The 17,460-nt window shown below is 41.6% G+C and overlaps 1 protein-coding gene across 4 annotated transcripts in view; it reads right to left on the reverse strand.

The window, feature by feature from the left end:
• Nucleotides 1–10,747: 10,747 nt before the first annotated feature.
• plch2a (phospholipase C, eta 2a) overlaps nucleotides 10,748–17,460 on the reverse strand; it is a 154,621-nt gene continuing 147,908 nt past the window's right edge. For 3 of the 4 annotated variants that reach the window (XM_043676012.1, XM_043676013.1, XM_043676011.1), the window contains one exon: nucleotides 10,748–16,754. In XM_043676012.1, the coding sequence (XP_043531947.1) occupies nucleotides 14,947–16,754 (1,808 nt within the window). In that variant the 3' untranslated portion in view covers nucleotides 10,748–14,946. The remainder of the gene's footprint in view (nucleotides 16,755–17,460) is intronic. The other variant, XM_043676014.1, reaches the window with a different exon arrangement.

Raw genomic sequence — 17,460 nt, forward strand, 5'->3', positions numbered from 1 at the left:
TCGAGTGTGTACAGTAATGAACGGGCACTCTCAGTATGGATGGGCATGTGCACATTCAGTACAACAGGCATGGGCTGGAATGTACACACTCAGCAAAGATGAGCATGCACATACAGGGTATGTTTGGGCATGTAGACACTCAGTGCAGAGAGATAGCATCATTATAGCATCTTCAACCTTGGACCAGAATCTCTATGTTCAAATCTCATTTCAGGACTTGTTTGCCATGGAGGGCATGATCATAATGTGGTCAAACGGGCTGACTATCAGGCTGTAAATCCTTCCAATATGTGGGAAGAGCAGGAGAGTTTATTGGTAAGGCATCCTGCAGAGGCAATGGCAAACCACTGCATTGCCTTGCCATGTGGAGTCATGGACCAATTCAATCAAAGGTCGCAGTCACCATTGCCCTCATAGAGCATGGCTCCAGAAGAGAGAGAGAGATGAGAAATAATCCTCAAAATAATGGATCAAAAGTCAACTACCCATTAGTGCTTCCAAATAATTCTGTTGGACGATAACCTGGTGTAGTGTGCTTTTTAATTTTACCCAATAGAAACCTCTACCATTGTCATTTTTGTGAAATTTAAGTTATCGTGTCATGAATTTCCCCTCCTAACCCAATCTTCTAACTAGTGTGTCACAAAGTATGAAAGGTGAAACTCATTGAACCTAGTGTGTTAGATTCAACCTCAGCCGATCCAGACACATCTTCAGATAAAAAAAACTGGATGAAGTCATTGAGACAAACTAGGGTGAGAGAGGGAGTTGAGACAGGGGTTTGTGGGGTATAGTATTGTATAGTATAGTATTGTATAGTATTGTATTGTATAGTTAGGTTGAGCTGACATGTATTAAAATTTGTGTTTTCTGATTTCAGACGTTAGAGTCATGGTGTCATAAAATATTACAGAATGGAAACAGATCCTTCGGTCCAACTCATCCATACCGACCAGACACCCCAATCTGACCAAGTCCCATTTGCCAGCCTTTGGCCAGATCCTCCTCATCCAACCCTATTTATATACCCATCAAGATGTCTTTAAATATAAAATGCATTGATGTACAGAGGGATCTTGGGGTTCAAGTCCATAGCTCCCTGAAAGTGGCCATGCAGGTAGATAGAGTGGTAAAGAAGACATATGGCATGCTTGCCTTTATTGGTCAGGGAATTGAGTACAAGAGTCAGGCTGTTATGTTGCAGCTTTACAAGACTTTATTTAGGCCACAATGCATTCAATTGTGGTTGCCACATCAGAGGAAGGATGTTGAGGCTTTGGGGAAGGTGCAGAAGAGGTTTACCATGATGTTGCCTGGATTAGAGGGTATGAACTATAAGGAGAAACTAGAAAAACTCAGCTTGATTTTTTCTGGAACGGTGCAGGTTGAGGGGAGACTTGATAGAATTCTATAAAATTATGAGAGGCATAGATAGAGTTGATGGTCAGAATCTTTTTCCAAGAATTGTAATATCTAAAACTAGGGAGCATGCATTTAAGGTGAGGGGGGAAAGTTCAAAGGAGATGTGAGGGGCGAGTTTTTTACACAGAGAGTGGTGGGAGCATGGAATGCACTACCAGGAGTGGTGGTGGAGGCAGATACAATAGGGGCGTTAAAGGGGCTTTTAGATAAGCACATGATTATGTAATGAATGAAGGGATATGGACCAAGGGCAGGCAGAAGAGATTAGTTTACTTTGGCTGAAACTTTATTGCTGGAACAGCACAGCAGGTCAGGCAGCATCCAGGGAACAGGCAGCTCATTCCATACACGCACCACCCTCAGCGTGAAAAAGTTGCCCTCATTCCTGATGAAGGGCTATTGTCCGAAACATTGACTCCCCTGCTTCTCGGATGCTGCCTTACCACTTGTGCTTTTCCAATATAACATTCTCAACTTCTGGATTAAACACCGTAATGCCTACTTAGATTACCGATTGGATTAGATTACTTACAGTGTGGAAACAGGCCCTTCGGCCCAACAAGCCCACACCGACCCTTCAAAGAGCAACCCACCCAAGCCCATTCCACTACATTTACCCCTTCACATAAACACTACGGGCAATTTAGTATGGCCAATTCATCTAACCTGCACATTTTTGGACTGTGGGAGGAAATTGGAGCACCCAGAGGAAACCCACGCTGACATGGGGAGACTGTGCAACTCCACACAGTCAGTCGCCTGAGGCGGGAATTGAACCCTGGTCTCTGGCGCTGTGAGGCAGCAGTGCTAACCACTGTGCCACCGTGCTGCCCATTACTGCAGCATCCAGCTATTGGTTAGACACCTATTCTCACTCCCATTTGCTGCACTCTGAAATTCCCTTCTTAAACCCCTGCACCCCTCTCTTTCCCTCTTTTCCTTTAAGCCAGGCTTTGAGGTGCCCCATTTACCATCTTCCTGTCTATTGCTGTCATTGATAATGCTTCTGCAAAATGTCTTAGATTATTTCTTTACCTTAAAGGTGTTGCTATTTTGGTGAATGGCTTCAGGACTGTTTTCCCCAATCCCCTAGTTGTTGATGAGTCACTGAGTAAACTAAATCATTTTGGTTAACCTCTGTAACTTATCCAACATATTTCTGCCTCTGGGACCTCTTGTCCTGTTCTAACTTGGCTGGGAGATTGCCAGGAAAACACCGCCTGAGTAAGCAGTATTGAAGGCATTCCCCCTCAACCTCACTTCCACTCCCACCTCCCCTCCACTCCCGTTCACTGCTCTGGGGAAGTTTCAGCAAGATACTTTTGGATCAGAGTGCCAGCAAAGTTATAATTATCAGGAGAACTCATGCATTCTCAATAAAGCCTTTTTGTAGGAGGACTCCCACCGAGTCCTCTATTGAGAAGTCCTTAATGAGCTCACAAAGACCATCAAAGCAAGCTATGACAATTGCACATGCAATGTCAATTTAGAATTTGTACTGAAGTTTGTTCAACAGTTAGGTGAGCTGGGATCATGATGTAATTTATTGGACATTTTTTGCAGGGTCAATTTATGCTCTACCATGTAGAATGACGAGTGCAGTTCACCCCAATTAGAAAGAACAAGGCCCTCTTCACCCTGTTACAAAATAAGTTCTCTTGGCCATACTTATGAATATTTTCCAGGCGGTGATGTCCCTCCTGCTGTTTGCCTGTGTGGTAACATGCCCTGCTGCTTGTTTATGTCGACAGAATGTACAAACGGTCACAAACTGGGTTCGCACACATTAGCTAATTCAGCAAACAAATAAATCAGGTCAAAGACAATGACTTTTATAGCAGACTATAACTGGGTTTGAATATTGTAACCTGTACCTTGATTGTTTGTTGTGGTCCATTGACTGTTATAATCAGTGGAACATCAGACTGTGGTAGCTTAAAGGGATAGAGAAGAAAATTGCCATTTCACACACCAGACATTGGGAATCCCCTCAGAGACTTGCTGTGTTCTCTGAGTGTGGAGTAGGAATTATTGCTTCACCCTGTGACCTACTGGTGTACAGGTAAACTGTTCCTCACTGAATGCCACTCTCACTTGTACATCAAGGAGGTTTTGGGTTCATAGAATTAGAAAGGAACCCCAAATAGAGTCATACAGCGTGGAAACAGACACTTTGGTCCAGCTAGTCCATGCCAACCATAATCCCAAACTAAACTAGCCTCACCCTCCTGCACTTGGTCCATATCGCTCCAAATATTTCTCATGCATGTACATATCTAAATGTCTTTTAAACGTTGTAACTGTAGCCTTTGGGAGTCCATTCCACACATGAATCACTCTCTGTGTAAACAAATCGTCCCTTGTGTCTTTCTTAAATCTTTCATGTCCCACCCCAAGCACTTGAATAAAGAATCCGAACTGACACGCAGTGTAAATATGAAAAGTATGTCACTCTGACAAAGATGATGTTTTGGACAAAGTGCTGAAACCAGTTGAATGTTAAATGTCCGCTGTTAAGGTCCAGGAGAGGAGGAAGAGATCTCCAGATGAGCTGGGACTTCAGGAAGCTCAGACTTGGTATCAGCATCTTTTACATTGCTATTTCTCACAGCTGCTTCCTGTGAGTGTGCCAAGATATGTCATATTACAAGTGCTGTCATGTGGCAGACTGATGCCCAGCAGCAACTGGACTGAGAGTCCCAGCTTCATTTCACTTATGAGATTGTCAGGCAGCAGATGTTCTTTGGCACAGCAGTCCGATGTCCGAGGGAACCATCCAGAAATGGAGAGCTCAAATCACATAACGACAAGTCACCAAATTAAACTCAATAAACCTCTTCATAGGCTGGCACCAAAAAATGACCAAGAAAACTGGTGGATTGTTGTAAAATTCCAACTGATTTACTGATTTTGTTTTAGGGAAGGGAACCTGTTGTCATTAGCCAGTGACTGCAGTCCCACACACTTTGTAATAAAGCACTCGACAGGTCAGGTAGTATCCATGGAGAAAGACAAAGAGTTAAGGTTCCAGTTAGTGGGATTTTGGAAGATTTAACACTTTACAGTTAGTACAGAGAAAAGAATTGGGAGAAGCTGTGAGACATAGGATGAGCAACAAAAGTGATGATAGCACAAAGCAAAATGGGGTAATACTGAAATAAGTTAGAAACTCAACATGCGTTTAGAGAAGGTGTATTGGTTACAACAAAGTAGCTAAGCCAAAGGGAATAGAATCATAGACAGCCAGAGGCCATGGCCATTTGGCCAATTTTGCCTGTTCCAGTTCATTGAAACAGCAATACAATTAAACAAGCTCAGCAACCCATTCCCAATAGCTTGGCAAAGCATTTCCACTTCAAATATTTCACCATTACTCTTATGAAAGAACCTGCTTCCACAAGCTGTTCAGATGGTGTATTCCAAATCACGACATCACATTGATGATTGGTTTTTGCTTCCTCATCGTGCCTCTGATTCTTTTGCTAGCTCACCCCTCTACTTTGGTAACAGCTTCTCCTTATTACAATATGAAAACAATTTCATGATACTGAACGCCTCCATTAATTCTCTTCTTAATATTGTGTGCTGTAAGTCAAAGAGTATGGTGCTGGAAAAGCACAGCTGGTCGGACAGCATCCGAGGAGCAGGAGAGTCGACTTTCAGGCATAATGAAGGACTTATGCCCAAAACGTCAAGCACCACTCTCTTTGACTCTGATCTCCAACAGCTGCAGTACTCACTTTCTCCTAGTTGTGTGCTGTAAAGAGGTTAGCCCCATTTTCCATAGTCATAGAGTCATCGAGGTCTACAGCACAGTAAAAGGCCCTTCAGCTAATTAAAGATGGTCTCTCTGGGTAACTGTAGTCTTCAATTCTTATTTGTGGAAACATGGTTGATGTTGAGTCCCCACAAGGCAGTTATTAATGGACAACAAGTACTGACTTTCCAGGCTGGCCACATCTGAAAGTGTACATGAGAAACCATAGAGTCCCTACAGTGCAGAAGCAGGCCATTCAGCCCATTGAGTCCACACTGGCCCATCCTTGTAACCCTGCATTTCCCGTGGCTAACCCACTTGGCCTGCACACCATTGGACACAATGGGCAAGTTAGCATGGCCAATCCACCTCACCCATGCATATTTGAACTGTGGGAGGAAACTGGATTCACCTGGAGGAAACCCACACAGACAAAGGGAGAATATGTAAACTCCACACGGTCAGCCGAGGATGGAATTGAACCTGGGTCCCTGGCGCTGTGAGGAATGGCATGCCACCCATGCCATTCCAAATGTTAACCCTGAGTCCAGAAATGTCCCACTAACTACTGACAGTGATGCAAAGCATTTACCCTGTCTGCTTCTGTTTTAAATCAGTGTTTTAGAACGATGGATTAGTATTCACATTCTGCCAATAGTTATACGGGTAGTGATAGCTAAACCATATCTTATAGAACACGGGCAGCCTGGATTTTCCCCTCTTTTATTGTTGTGGTTTCCACTGCAAACCTGGTGTATTTCCCAATTACAAAATGATGTAGCATGTGCATGGATCAGTTCAAACTTATTTATGTTTTCCACCGTAAGGGTCTCTACACAACTTGCATTATCCCAGATTGGATAAACAAATGTTTGATAAGCTATAACTCAAATATTTTTATTACAGTACCAAAGGTTCCTCCTCAGAAATCCAAGAAACCTGTTCCCTTTGGATTTGATATGCTGAATGTGGATGTTATGACATGAGGTAAACCTCCTGCTTAATTTAAACCAGCAACATAGAAAAGATTTATCCCTTGCAGTAATCTGTGACAGTTCGAGAGGCTAAGAACTATTTGAAATAAAAATTAACAACTTTATTTCATAAAGTATAAAAGAGAATAATTAACTAACAACTATTTATAACTCCTTCCTCTAACCTATCTTTTACCTTCCCTTCTATAATACTAGTCCGATAAAACCCCTGATTAAGATTTACCAAAAGTTCAAATTTCAAAACTAGTCAGATGTCGAATCTTCTCTGATATCTTCCTCGGTCTTCTCTTCTTCTTCTTAGGGATTTCTGTTTCACAGGCTACTGATCGATAAAGGTACCTTTAAGAGAGCTATTCTCTGGGCCGGCTGCAGATGCTGGTGGCTTGGCAGTTCTCCTCCTAACTGTTTGATTTTCCCCAGTCTTATACCTCCAAAGCATCAGATTGTTTCATTGGCTTTTAAGATTGTCAATATACTCAATTCAAACTGGATTGGATTTGGTATTTTTCAAGGTATAATTTAAACCGATTGGCCTAATTCAAATTTATTTTGTAGTCTCCAGGCAACCAGCTAATCGGGTTGTTCGACCAAAAATTACATTATATTTTGTTCAGAACACTTGGAGCTATGTCAGGTAGTCCTGCTAGCTTTTAACTCTCTTAAACGTATAGTACACCCACATCTTCATAACAGTGAAATCCTCTTTGAATACTGTTTTAAGATGAACCCTGAGGTGTGATTGTGAGGAGAATTTGATTACAGAAATTAAAGTTCTGATAGATCCTTTCTGTTGGTAATGAACATAATGTTTTGACATTAAGTGGGACAGACTGGGTGGTGAAGGAGGATGGGTAAAAGAGCAAGCAGGAAATTTGAGGAGAGGCAAAAAATAGAGATTGGACAATGCAGCAAGAGGAGTTAAGGAAAGAAAATTGGAGAGTAAAGGGATGTAGAATTGAAGGAGGAAGAAAAGGAATTGTAGAATGGAGAGGTTGGAAAAGAGAGCAGACAGGGAAACAAAATAGAGTATAGAAACCCTACAGTGTGGAAAGAGGCCATTCACAGACATGGAGAGAAGATGTAAACTCCACAGGGACAATCACCTGAGGCTGCAATCAAACCCATGTCCTTGTTAATCTCTGTGCCACCATGCCATCCCGACTCAGGTAAATATTTACTAAACTCCCATAGGAAACATTTAGCGAGGCCACCTTAAACCAATATGTAATTGTAACAATGTTTTCCAGTGCCAGCACACAGCATGGACTATCCAGTATAATAGGGAGTCAAAGAGAGCTTGAGGAATGATTCAATCTGTGATGTGTGCTGATGTAATTTTGGTGTAGCCAAAATCCTTGCAGGCTGGAGTATTGTGCACAGCTGTGACTGCACTATTCTGTGAATGATAAAAAGGCTCTGGAGAAAGTGTAATCAAAAATCTGAAAAGTGATACCAGACTGGGGTTCTTTTGCCTCAGAAAGGAAAGGCTGAAAAGTGGCTTGATAGTTGTGCTGAAAATTATAAAGTGATTTGATAAGCACTGGTGAACAGGAGATGCTTTCACTTATGTGGCCCTGAATATAAGCCCATCACTAACATGTGTGATGAGGAAACCGTTTTTACTCAGAGGGCAGTGAAAATGTGGAACTTGTTTCCTCAGGAAGTGGTTGAGGCAGTTTGTGGATCTATTTAATGGGAAATAAAATTAACGCAAGAGAAAAAGGAATAGAGTCAAATGTAAGAAGGTGGAGAGGAGTTTGTATGGAGCATAAAGACCAATATGGAATAATTGGACCAAAAGATCTAATTCTTTGCTATGAAGTAGATGTAATTCTATGTATTATGTGATGGAGCAACAATAGTAACCTTCTTCATTCTTGGTTTGGCAGGTGGGAGTTGCTAATGAGAACATTGGCAATCTGACACTTGCTCACTCACCAGTGACAAAGGTGAAATGTAGCTGTTGGGCTGAGACTGGATCTGATTTGTTACAATGCTTTCCATGGACAAATAGGCTGCCATTCCCTTAGCATATGATGCACGTCTGAAGGCCGGGCGCTTGGGTGAGCTGCAAATGGCATATGTAGAAGGTACCAGAGCATGAGTCAGCATCTTCCGGCCGTAGCTTGGGGGCATTCAATTACATTAACCGTACCTAAAGACAAAACAGTTTTTAAACATGTATTTAATTCTTGGGATGTGGGCGTCATTAGTAAAGCAGGCATTTATTGTCTATTGTGAGTTGCCCTTAGTACGTGTCAGTGGACCTTCCTGTTGAGCCAATGGTGGCAGCTTCAATACTCCCGACTGTCTTGCTGGGCTGATTCTGTGGGCTGCTAAAAGGCAACCATGTTATTGTGGAACTAGGCAAGTATTGGTAGGCCTGTGCACACTGATGATCTTAAAAGCAGATTTGGTACAAAATGTTTTCAAACAATATCAAAAATACAATCTATTTAAAGAACTATTATTTGTTTTCATTTCTGTCAGCCTGAATGTGTTTAAGTAAACCTGGCATTCCATTTTTAAGGGTTTTCCAGACTGAAAATTCTCAATAGGGGAAAACTTATTATATATTCTGAAGATGAAATGAATACAATCCCGAGAGTTGCAATCAAAACTGAACCCATCTCAGGAGCAGCTGTTAAAGTAAGAGTGGTGTTTAAAAAAGAATGGCCATTTCTATTCAGAAGGAATTTTCGAGAAAGTGCAATGAATGAAGCTTTTGTTGGCAGTGGTAAGATGATTTTCTTCCTGTTGACAGGGGGACACAGTTGAATAGAGTTTGTGTGATTGCTCTTGGGATGCTCAGGGTCCATTGCCGATGGTTTCCATGGTAACTACTCTTTGAGGCCTATGCTTTCATTGTGAGATTTGGGTCATTGAGAATGCTTGTGGGTCCTTTCGCCTTAGGACTTCACTGTTTATTTTAACAGACACTATGCTGACTTCGTATGGCATTTTATTTTTCTTCACTGGCTATTCCTGTCAGGACCAGTGGCTCAATCTCCTGTGTGTTCAATTTTCAGGGAAGAGATCAATAATGAGACACCCTGATTTAGCAATTGACATTAAATGATCCCATTAACGACAGTGGAAACAAAGCAATCTGATTTTAAAGAATTCAGAATCAAGGGACAAGTAAACTCAAAAATTTATATGGTGATAGGCAGGGAGCATTTGCAATATTTGTCTTTTTCATCATCCATTTACAAAGCCTATTCTTCAATATTGATATAGTCTCCATTTCAGTTACTACCTCTGGTCATTCAATCCATAAACCTACAATCTTTCAGAGAAACAAGGTTCTCCAAGTTTCATGTTCTAATTTTTTTTCATTTATTTTCTCCTTTACGTCTATTCATTCTTGAGCTTTTGAAGATTAGATTAGATCCCTACAGTGTGGAAACAGGCCCTTTGGCCCAACCAGTCCACACCAACCCTCCGAAGAGTAATCCACCCAGTCCTGTTTCCCTCTGACTAATGCACCTAACACTATGGGCAATTTAGCATGGCCAATTCACCTGACCTGCACATCTTTGGATTGTGGGAGGAAACCGGAGCACCCAGAGAAACACGGGGAGAATGTGCAAACTCCACACAAACAGTCACCCAAGATTTTTAGTATTTTTGTAGTTTTACAGCAACACAGTGGTTGTGTATGATATTATTACAATCTAATACTGCAATATCAGTAATGGGCAGTATAGTTAGCACTGACAGTCATACTGATAGTGACCCAGGTTTGATTCCAGCCTCAGGTGACTGTATGGAGTTTGCACATTCTTCCTGCGTCCTCCAGGTGCTCCAGCTTCCTCCTACAGTTCAAAGATGGATTGACCACCCTAAAAGTTACCTTGCAGTATCCAGGGATGTGTAAGTTAGGTGGATTAGCCGTGGGCAATGTAGAGTCACAGGGACAGGATGGGGGTACTGGGGCTGGGTATGATACTTTTCTGAGGGTTGGTGTGGACTTGATGGGCCTTTTTCTGCACTGTAAGAATTCTATCAGTACAGTATTACTTGATTTTAAAAAGTCCAATTCCTCTTTTGCAAATGCTTCCATATCCCAAGCCTCCTCCCTATATCTATAGTCTCCTCTAAATCCATTTGGCACCCTCACCACCACCTCAACTGCCATGGTTCCATTCTTTGGAATTCTGCCTCTCAACTCCACTCTCCTCCTTTTTCATACTCTTTATAACCAAGCTCAATGATCAGGCTTTTAATCATCTGTCCTAATATCTAATTAGGTCACTCAGCACCAAATCATGTTTGTGAGATGCTCTTATGAAGTGGCAAGGATGTTCTACAACGGTAAAAGGAGTTATAGGGATACAATCTGTGGCTGTTGCAAGAGTAAGGTTTGCAATATTATTGGAGCAGAGTTTTACAGTATTACTGCAACATAGAATTGCAGCTGCACAACACAGCAGACTTTTTTTGGAATTTATTAGAAGCAGACCACAGTCGCTCAGTCAATTGGCCTCATTATTAAGTGTGTTATTCAGACTGGAAGAGGTTTAGTTGGAGAATGGACGGGGGCCTCCAGTGTGATAAACCTGAATGAGGACAATTACAGCAAACTTCATTGCATTTTATTTGATTGATACAATAGTTTAATTACAAATAGTGTTTAAAATCGCAGATAGCTGCTGCAGGATTATCAAAGTGGTAGGAAGATACATATTTTTATTCTGTACTTTTTTTGCCATGTGGACATATCACATTCATGACTCTCAGTAATGTACATGGAAGATACTGTGCGTCAAGTGAAATATTACATCCAAGATATCTGGAAACAAGACATTCTCATTTCATAACCTGAAACATTCAATTATTACTTTTTAATCAGACATTTAAAACAAAAGAACCAAAATTAAAAATGCTCCCAGTATGCATTTCAGTCCTAAAATTAGGCTCTTCTGCATTTTGAATATTAACACTATCTAGAACATCTCTGGTTGAAACAATACATCATGCAAGGGATAGTGCAACCAGTGATCAATCTGTAAGGTACAATGTTGCAAAATAAAATTTACAAAATCAAAGATGGAAACATTCTTGGAATTAGTGCATGAAGACAATTATGAATGAATGAATGAATGATTTAATTCTTTAATGCCTACAGTTAGACTTGGTCTTTCCAAACCAAATTAAATCAATCCTCATTGAACTGTGAAGTTCAACTTTCACTAAAGTTCAGAGGTTTACAACCAGTGTAATGGGAAGGGTAGGATCTTCATAATTCCTCTGGATACCTGAGCAATCTTTGGGCAATGAGATGATGTCAACAATTAATACAGAGTCTAATTCTTTCCTACCAACTGAGCCACGGCATTGACACTGAGAAGGATAGCAGAATCGAGCAGTTATGATTAGCTGGGAAGGTTGACCAAACTGTTGGGGCTGAAAGTATGGGGAGAGACCTGATAGATTATGGTGAGTTCCAACAGACACAGTTTATAGGGATTTATGGAAGATGATTCCACTTGTGGGAATACTCCATCTGGAGGTGACAAATATAAGAGCAAATGCAATAAGTAATTTGGAAGACTCTGTACATAGAAATTAGACTGTGGAGTTTGCCACCACAAGGAGTGTGAAACAAATATGACAGAGACAGGAAGTGAATGAATAGAAGGATTTACAAATAGGGTGAGATAAAGCAAAATGGGAGGAGGCACCATGGGGCATAAACACCAATCTAGAAACATTGGGAAGAATTGTACTCTGCAGTCCATATAACTGTCATCACATCAAGTTATCTTGTTTAATTTTCCTCCTTTTCTGAGGTATGCTTCTGCTTTCCTCTTCTTTCCTGTGATGCTGTCCAGCCTCATAACCCTCCGAGCTCTCTGTGTTCCCCCAAAACTGGCTATCTTGAGATCCCCAGTTTTTAATCACTTCACAATTTGTGCATATGACTTCAGGCTTTTTGATCCTCAGCTCTGAAATTTCTTTCCTGAACATCCTTTAAGCTGGTCCTTAAAAAAAGATTGGTTTTATTTCCTTTGGTGGATCAGTGCCAAATGCTTGGGATGATTCTATGTTAAAGGTACTATATAAATATTTGTAACTGTTGTTGCCACCTTGACCAATGAGTAAAGCAGGTAAGTGAGGAATATACTATTGAAATGATGTAACTGCACTAACAGAAGGAGAATGTATTGGGATCCTAATTCTTTATGCATAGCCATGCTTGAGAGACTGAAATGGCATCAACAATACAGAAAGACAGAAAAGATTAGAATTCAAGAGCACGGAGTTTATGTTGAAACTAAAATCAAACTGATAAGGCCTGAGAGATTTACTGTTGCTCTGTCTACGTAGACATTTTCTGGCCTGCTGAGTTTTTCCAGAATTTTCTGTCTTTTGTTTTGAATTACCAGAATCCACAGTATTCTGCTTTTTGAAGTTATGCTGAATCTGTAGAGGACACTAGCTCAACCCCAGCTGGAGAACTGCATCATGCTTTAGGAATGATGTGAAGACATTAGAGGGAGTGCAGAAAAGATTCTCAAGAATGGTCCCAGAGTGGGGAATTTCAGTTAGGAAGGTGGGTTGGAGAAATTTGCACTGATCTTGGAGAAAAGCATACCGAGAGGAGATGCAATAAAGATATTCAAAATCATGGACAGATAGTGAGAAACTGTTCCCATTTGTAAAGGATCAAGGAATAAAGGGCAGAGATTTAAAGTAATTAATGAAAGAAGCAAAATGACATGAGACATACTTTTTTCATGCAGTGGGTGGTGTAGTGGGGAATGCACTGCCTAACAGTATGTCAGAAACAGGTTCCGGCGAAGTCTTTGTATGTGAATTAGTTTGTAAAGGAAGAGCATGAAGTGGTACAAGAAGGTGCGAGAATGGCACAAAGTAGATTGTTAATTTGGAAAGCTGCTGAAGATACAATGAGCCAAAAGGCCTCCTTCCCCATGCTAATAATTCTGTGGTTCTCAGAATGCTAATGTTCTCTGTCAGAAGGTTTTTGTCATGTCAAGGTTGAGTTCTGTTGAACATTAATTAATTGCTTTGCTAAGTCAACAACACCACTCTCCTCATATTGTGCAACTTACCAAAGGTTTCAGTTTGCACAGACTCCACTGGGCCTCAGTTCTGAATCAGGACTGCAAGGGGGGTTTCCCTCGACAAAGTCCCTACCCCGACAAGCCATTCAGTTTCTAAGGGGCAATTGGATGTTTGACACTTGACAAGACAACTTACAAACTGGCAATAATGACAGTGACCCCAGGTAATTGAGTATATCCCATCTCCATTACACTTCCTCATTCTAATGATAAACTTATGACAGTGTTTACAGAAGATCAGAGGAAGGTGTTTTCATTGATTCCTTTATGAGCATATCATTCTTTTTGGTTTGTCATCCTATCATCTGTTCATATGTCCTTCCCTAGTGGTTCGCAGCTTAGTTTAAGCTTGTATTCCCTTGAGTAAAGGTAGATCTGGTCAAGGTGTTTGAAATGATTCAAGGATAAAAGTGGGTGGATGGAGAGAAACTATTTACAAATGGATCGCTGAGCCCAGAACAAGAGGGTAAAACATGAAACCTAATGCCAAGCCATTGACGTTTCATGATGGTAAACACTTCTTCACACGAAAGGTAGTGGAAATCTGGAACTTTCTTCCAAACTGTCCACCCCTAGGCACTTACAAACTCACTGCAATGGATGGTGATCAAGGGTTGTTTTCCTATCTAGAGTTGAGAAGACCAATTTCTTCGCTCCAACTTGCACATCATTTTGACATCAGTTAACCTAACACAGGCCAGAGTTAGATCCTTGGACAACTTTCTCTGGATAGGCAGAAGGAGCCTTTATCCCAATAGGCCTCCAGCTGGCTTCAAACCACCTAACATGAATCGGAGCGTTGCACCTCCTGAGAACCTCATTACAACTGTCCTCGAAAAGGGTTAAAACAACAATCATCACATCTGGAGCAGCTGCCCTGGTTACACTTTGTGCATGGGGTTGGTCGTGGAATATAAATCTACACTTTGTAAGCCAGCCATGGTTGTGTATTAAAATCACAATTAAAATACATGCAACACTTTAAAGAAAAATTGGACATACACATTGCTGCACATTTATTAAATACACAGCAGCCTTTTCTTTCTCTTTTGGTGATATTCATTTTAAAACAATCTAATGGTATTGTATTTTAAATAAAAACAACATTATCGTGCAGTTTTATCTTTACACAAGCACATACATAGTTTTAAAAAATAATTCAGGCAGTTGTATCACGCTGTGAATATGTATTCAGATAGGGGCTAAGATACAATGGTAATGCCTAGGAACTGAAGACGTCTTTGCCTGATGTCTGACTCAAAATGAGTAGCATTAGATAATACACACCATTGCCACACATTTCACATCCCCACTGATAGGAGGAAGACGTAGTTGTTCGCCAGCTCTTAAGAGCTGAATTTATTTTCTGTCTTTCACTAGATCTCGCTCTCCTTTCCCTTTTTAGTGCAATCCTTAGCGCTTTTTTTCTGCACCAATTTGCACCTGCATTGTAAAAAATTACAAATTCCAGTGCAAACTGCAATATTTGTGCAAAATATGGCACACCAGAAGTGCAACATAAAAAAAAGCACAAATTCCAGCTTTTTAAAAGTTGGACCCAATCCCAATGTTGTTGCCTCTCAGCGCCGCTCTTGCAGTGAAAACATCACACGATCTTTCTTGAAGTCTGCTGATGCGTTTCGAATTATTTGAACTCAGTAAGTTCTCTTTGCAACAGCTCTTAAAGTTTTAGCATGAAGAAGACCGCAGCCTCGTTGTCAGCAGTTTTTGGGACCTTGACTTCATTTGGGTCTGGATAGGGCAGAGCCACATCTGTGCAAATGCTCTTGGCATCACAGCAGGCCCCCTCTGGGTTGCCCCTCTCTTCCAGCATGCTGGGCGGGTTGCCCTGCCCCAGGTTCTGCAGCCGCAGCCGTTCCTGTGCCTGCTTCGCCCGGTTGGCAATGTACCGCACCCGGCTCTGGCTCCTCGATGAAGATCTGCGCAGGACAACTGGGCTGGAGTCCTCCGTTTCTGGAGGTTGGCCAGCGGTGGGAGAAGTGATATCGTTTTCCCGTTCGAAGCTTGTGATCCTCTTCAGCTGCTCCGTCAAATTGTCCTGGTCGAATCTCTTCATGCCAGCTGCCCTGCGCTGCTCACGCATGGGCCGTGTGATAAAGGTCCGACTAATGCTCTTGTACTTGCTGTCAAAGCTGGGCACAATATCGTCAGAAGTTAGGTCTCCCAGGCTCTTTGATTTACTTGGACTGTCTGCTACCTTTTTGCTTTGCGTTATTGATTTGAGAGTTGGGGAAGACTGTTTGAGGCTTTCCATATATAACCTACTCCAGGTGTGTCGCCTAGAGCTTGGCTGGCAGGGAGTTGGCAATGATTTACCCAAGGGCTTTGGTTGAAGGTCATCAATTTGCTGCTGGTCACCGTCAGATCTTAAATTAGGGTTAGATTTACTTTTGCTAACTTGGGTGAGTATTTCATGACTGGTTGTGGCTGATCGAGGCCTTACTCGCTTATCTATTACAAGCCCTTCCAAAGTTTCACTCTGCCTGCTGCTCAGATCAGACAGACTCTTTCGGGCCAAATTGGGTAATGATAAGTCAATGACGGTGTCATTTGATGACATACTGGATGACGAGGACATGCTATCTCTGTGGTTCCCAGAATCCAATTTACACCAAATTCTATCATTAATGGTAACATCTGATGACACCACAGGCACAGGAGAGGTGCACAATTGGATAGGAGTCACCACGAATGTCTGTTGACTTTGAATGAGACGTCCATCACAACTAGTGCTTCGTGCGATATCAGGGTGAACGTTTATCCGAACGAGACAACCTGGGGCATTTTTGTCACATCCATTTGGAGCAGCTTGTGATGGAGAACTGGGGAATAAATCAAACGTAGGACATTTCTGAGATTCAGCTAGCTCTGTGCTGTCCGATCTCTCACCAGACATTTCCTGAACAGAATTACTGGATGAACATCCAGTAGGTAAAACATCAAGTTGGGACGGGTGGTCACTGAGGATTCCAGCTTTTTCTTTGCCTTGGCCATCTGATGCCAATGAGGGATCTTTTGGGCTTTGAGAAGAGCTCATTGTGGTTTCGGAGTGATCAATGGAAGTGCATGAACTTGCATTACCATCTGAAAACTGGGAAGCTCCATCATCATCCTGAGAATCTTCATGGAGATTTAATGCAAGACAAATGTTGCCTCCTTTGAGGAGATCCTTGCCCAGGCAATCAGATCCATTTTCCAATTGTTCCTCACTACAAGACACCTCTGGGGTCTTTATTGCTCGGTTATTATTGGTTATTATCTTCATCTGTTTTAGTGATGGCGGGCTGCTTTCAAGAACTAAGCTTTCTTCTGAGTTGGTGGTTTCTTCTCCGGAACTGCTCACAATAGATGGGGGCATCTGCTGGGAATCAGTGCAAGTTCTATCCTCCAAATGCATAGATTCTTCAGTAATAGTTTCAAGAGTGTGCATGGGAATGCTTGGAACTGGATGTGAGAACGGCTGGACACCTGCAAGGAGATGAGGAGAAGAGAGCAGTCAATAAATGTCAATTCAGTGTCACTCTCGCATACAGTCACTGTGTGTGGTGATCAGGTCAATGAATGGAAGGCAGCTATAGTCAAAGTTAGATTATTTCCTTGTGACACTGAAGTTAGGATTTGAGACACGGGCTTTCAATAATTGTTCTCAAAATAGTTGTTATTTTCTGTCCTGTTTCTCCATGCTCTCTTCTCAATGCTCTTCTTCACTTGTGGAGGTTAGGCTCCACTGTGGCCTCCTCATTCAAAAGGGTCTCCTTGTATATCAGCAAACATTCATGGCCATTTCATGGGAAACATCAAAGCTGGTTCCAAAACCCTGGGCACCCCACAACAGCAATGCACATACACTTCCAGCAGGGGTCACCAGTGGGAAAGTATCATAAACTACAATATTCAGCCCATCCCCAGTTCCTTTAGCTCTACTTGCAGCTTTACTGAGAATAACTATCGGAATTAGGTCATGAGTAGCATACATGAAACCTGATTGCCAAATTACCCTTTTAAATTTAGCATGATATTGACTAAGAAAGCCAGTGGACATTTTAACTTAGTCTGAAATGCTCAAGATATTATTAACCTTTCCATACAGCACAACAACCAATTCCCCCAGCAGGTTTACTCATTTGAGACCTTAGAAAAGCTTGAAACGTAAGTAGTTTTTTTCTGGATAACA

This window comes from Chiloscyllium plagiosum, chromosome 34, assembly GCF_004010195.1.
Source record: "Chiloscyllium plagiosum isolate BGI_BamShark_2017 chromosome 34, ASM401019v2, whole genome shotgun sequence".
Taxonomy (NCBI): domain Eukaryota; kingdom Metazoa; phylum Chordata; class Chondrichthyes; order Orectolobiformes; family Hemiscylliidae; genus Chiloscyllium; species Chiloscyllium plagiosum.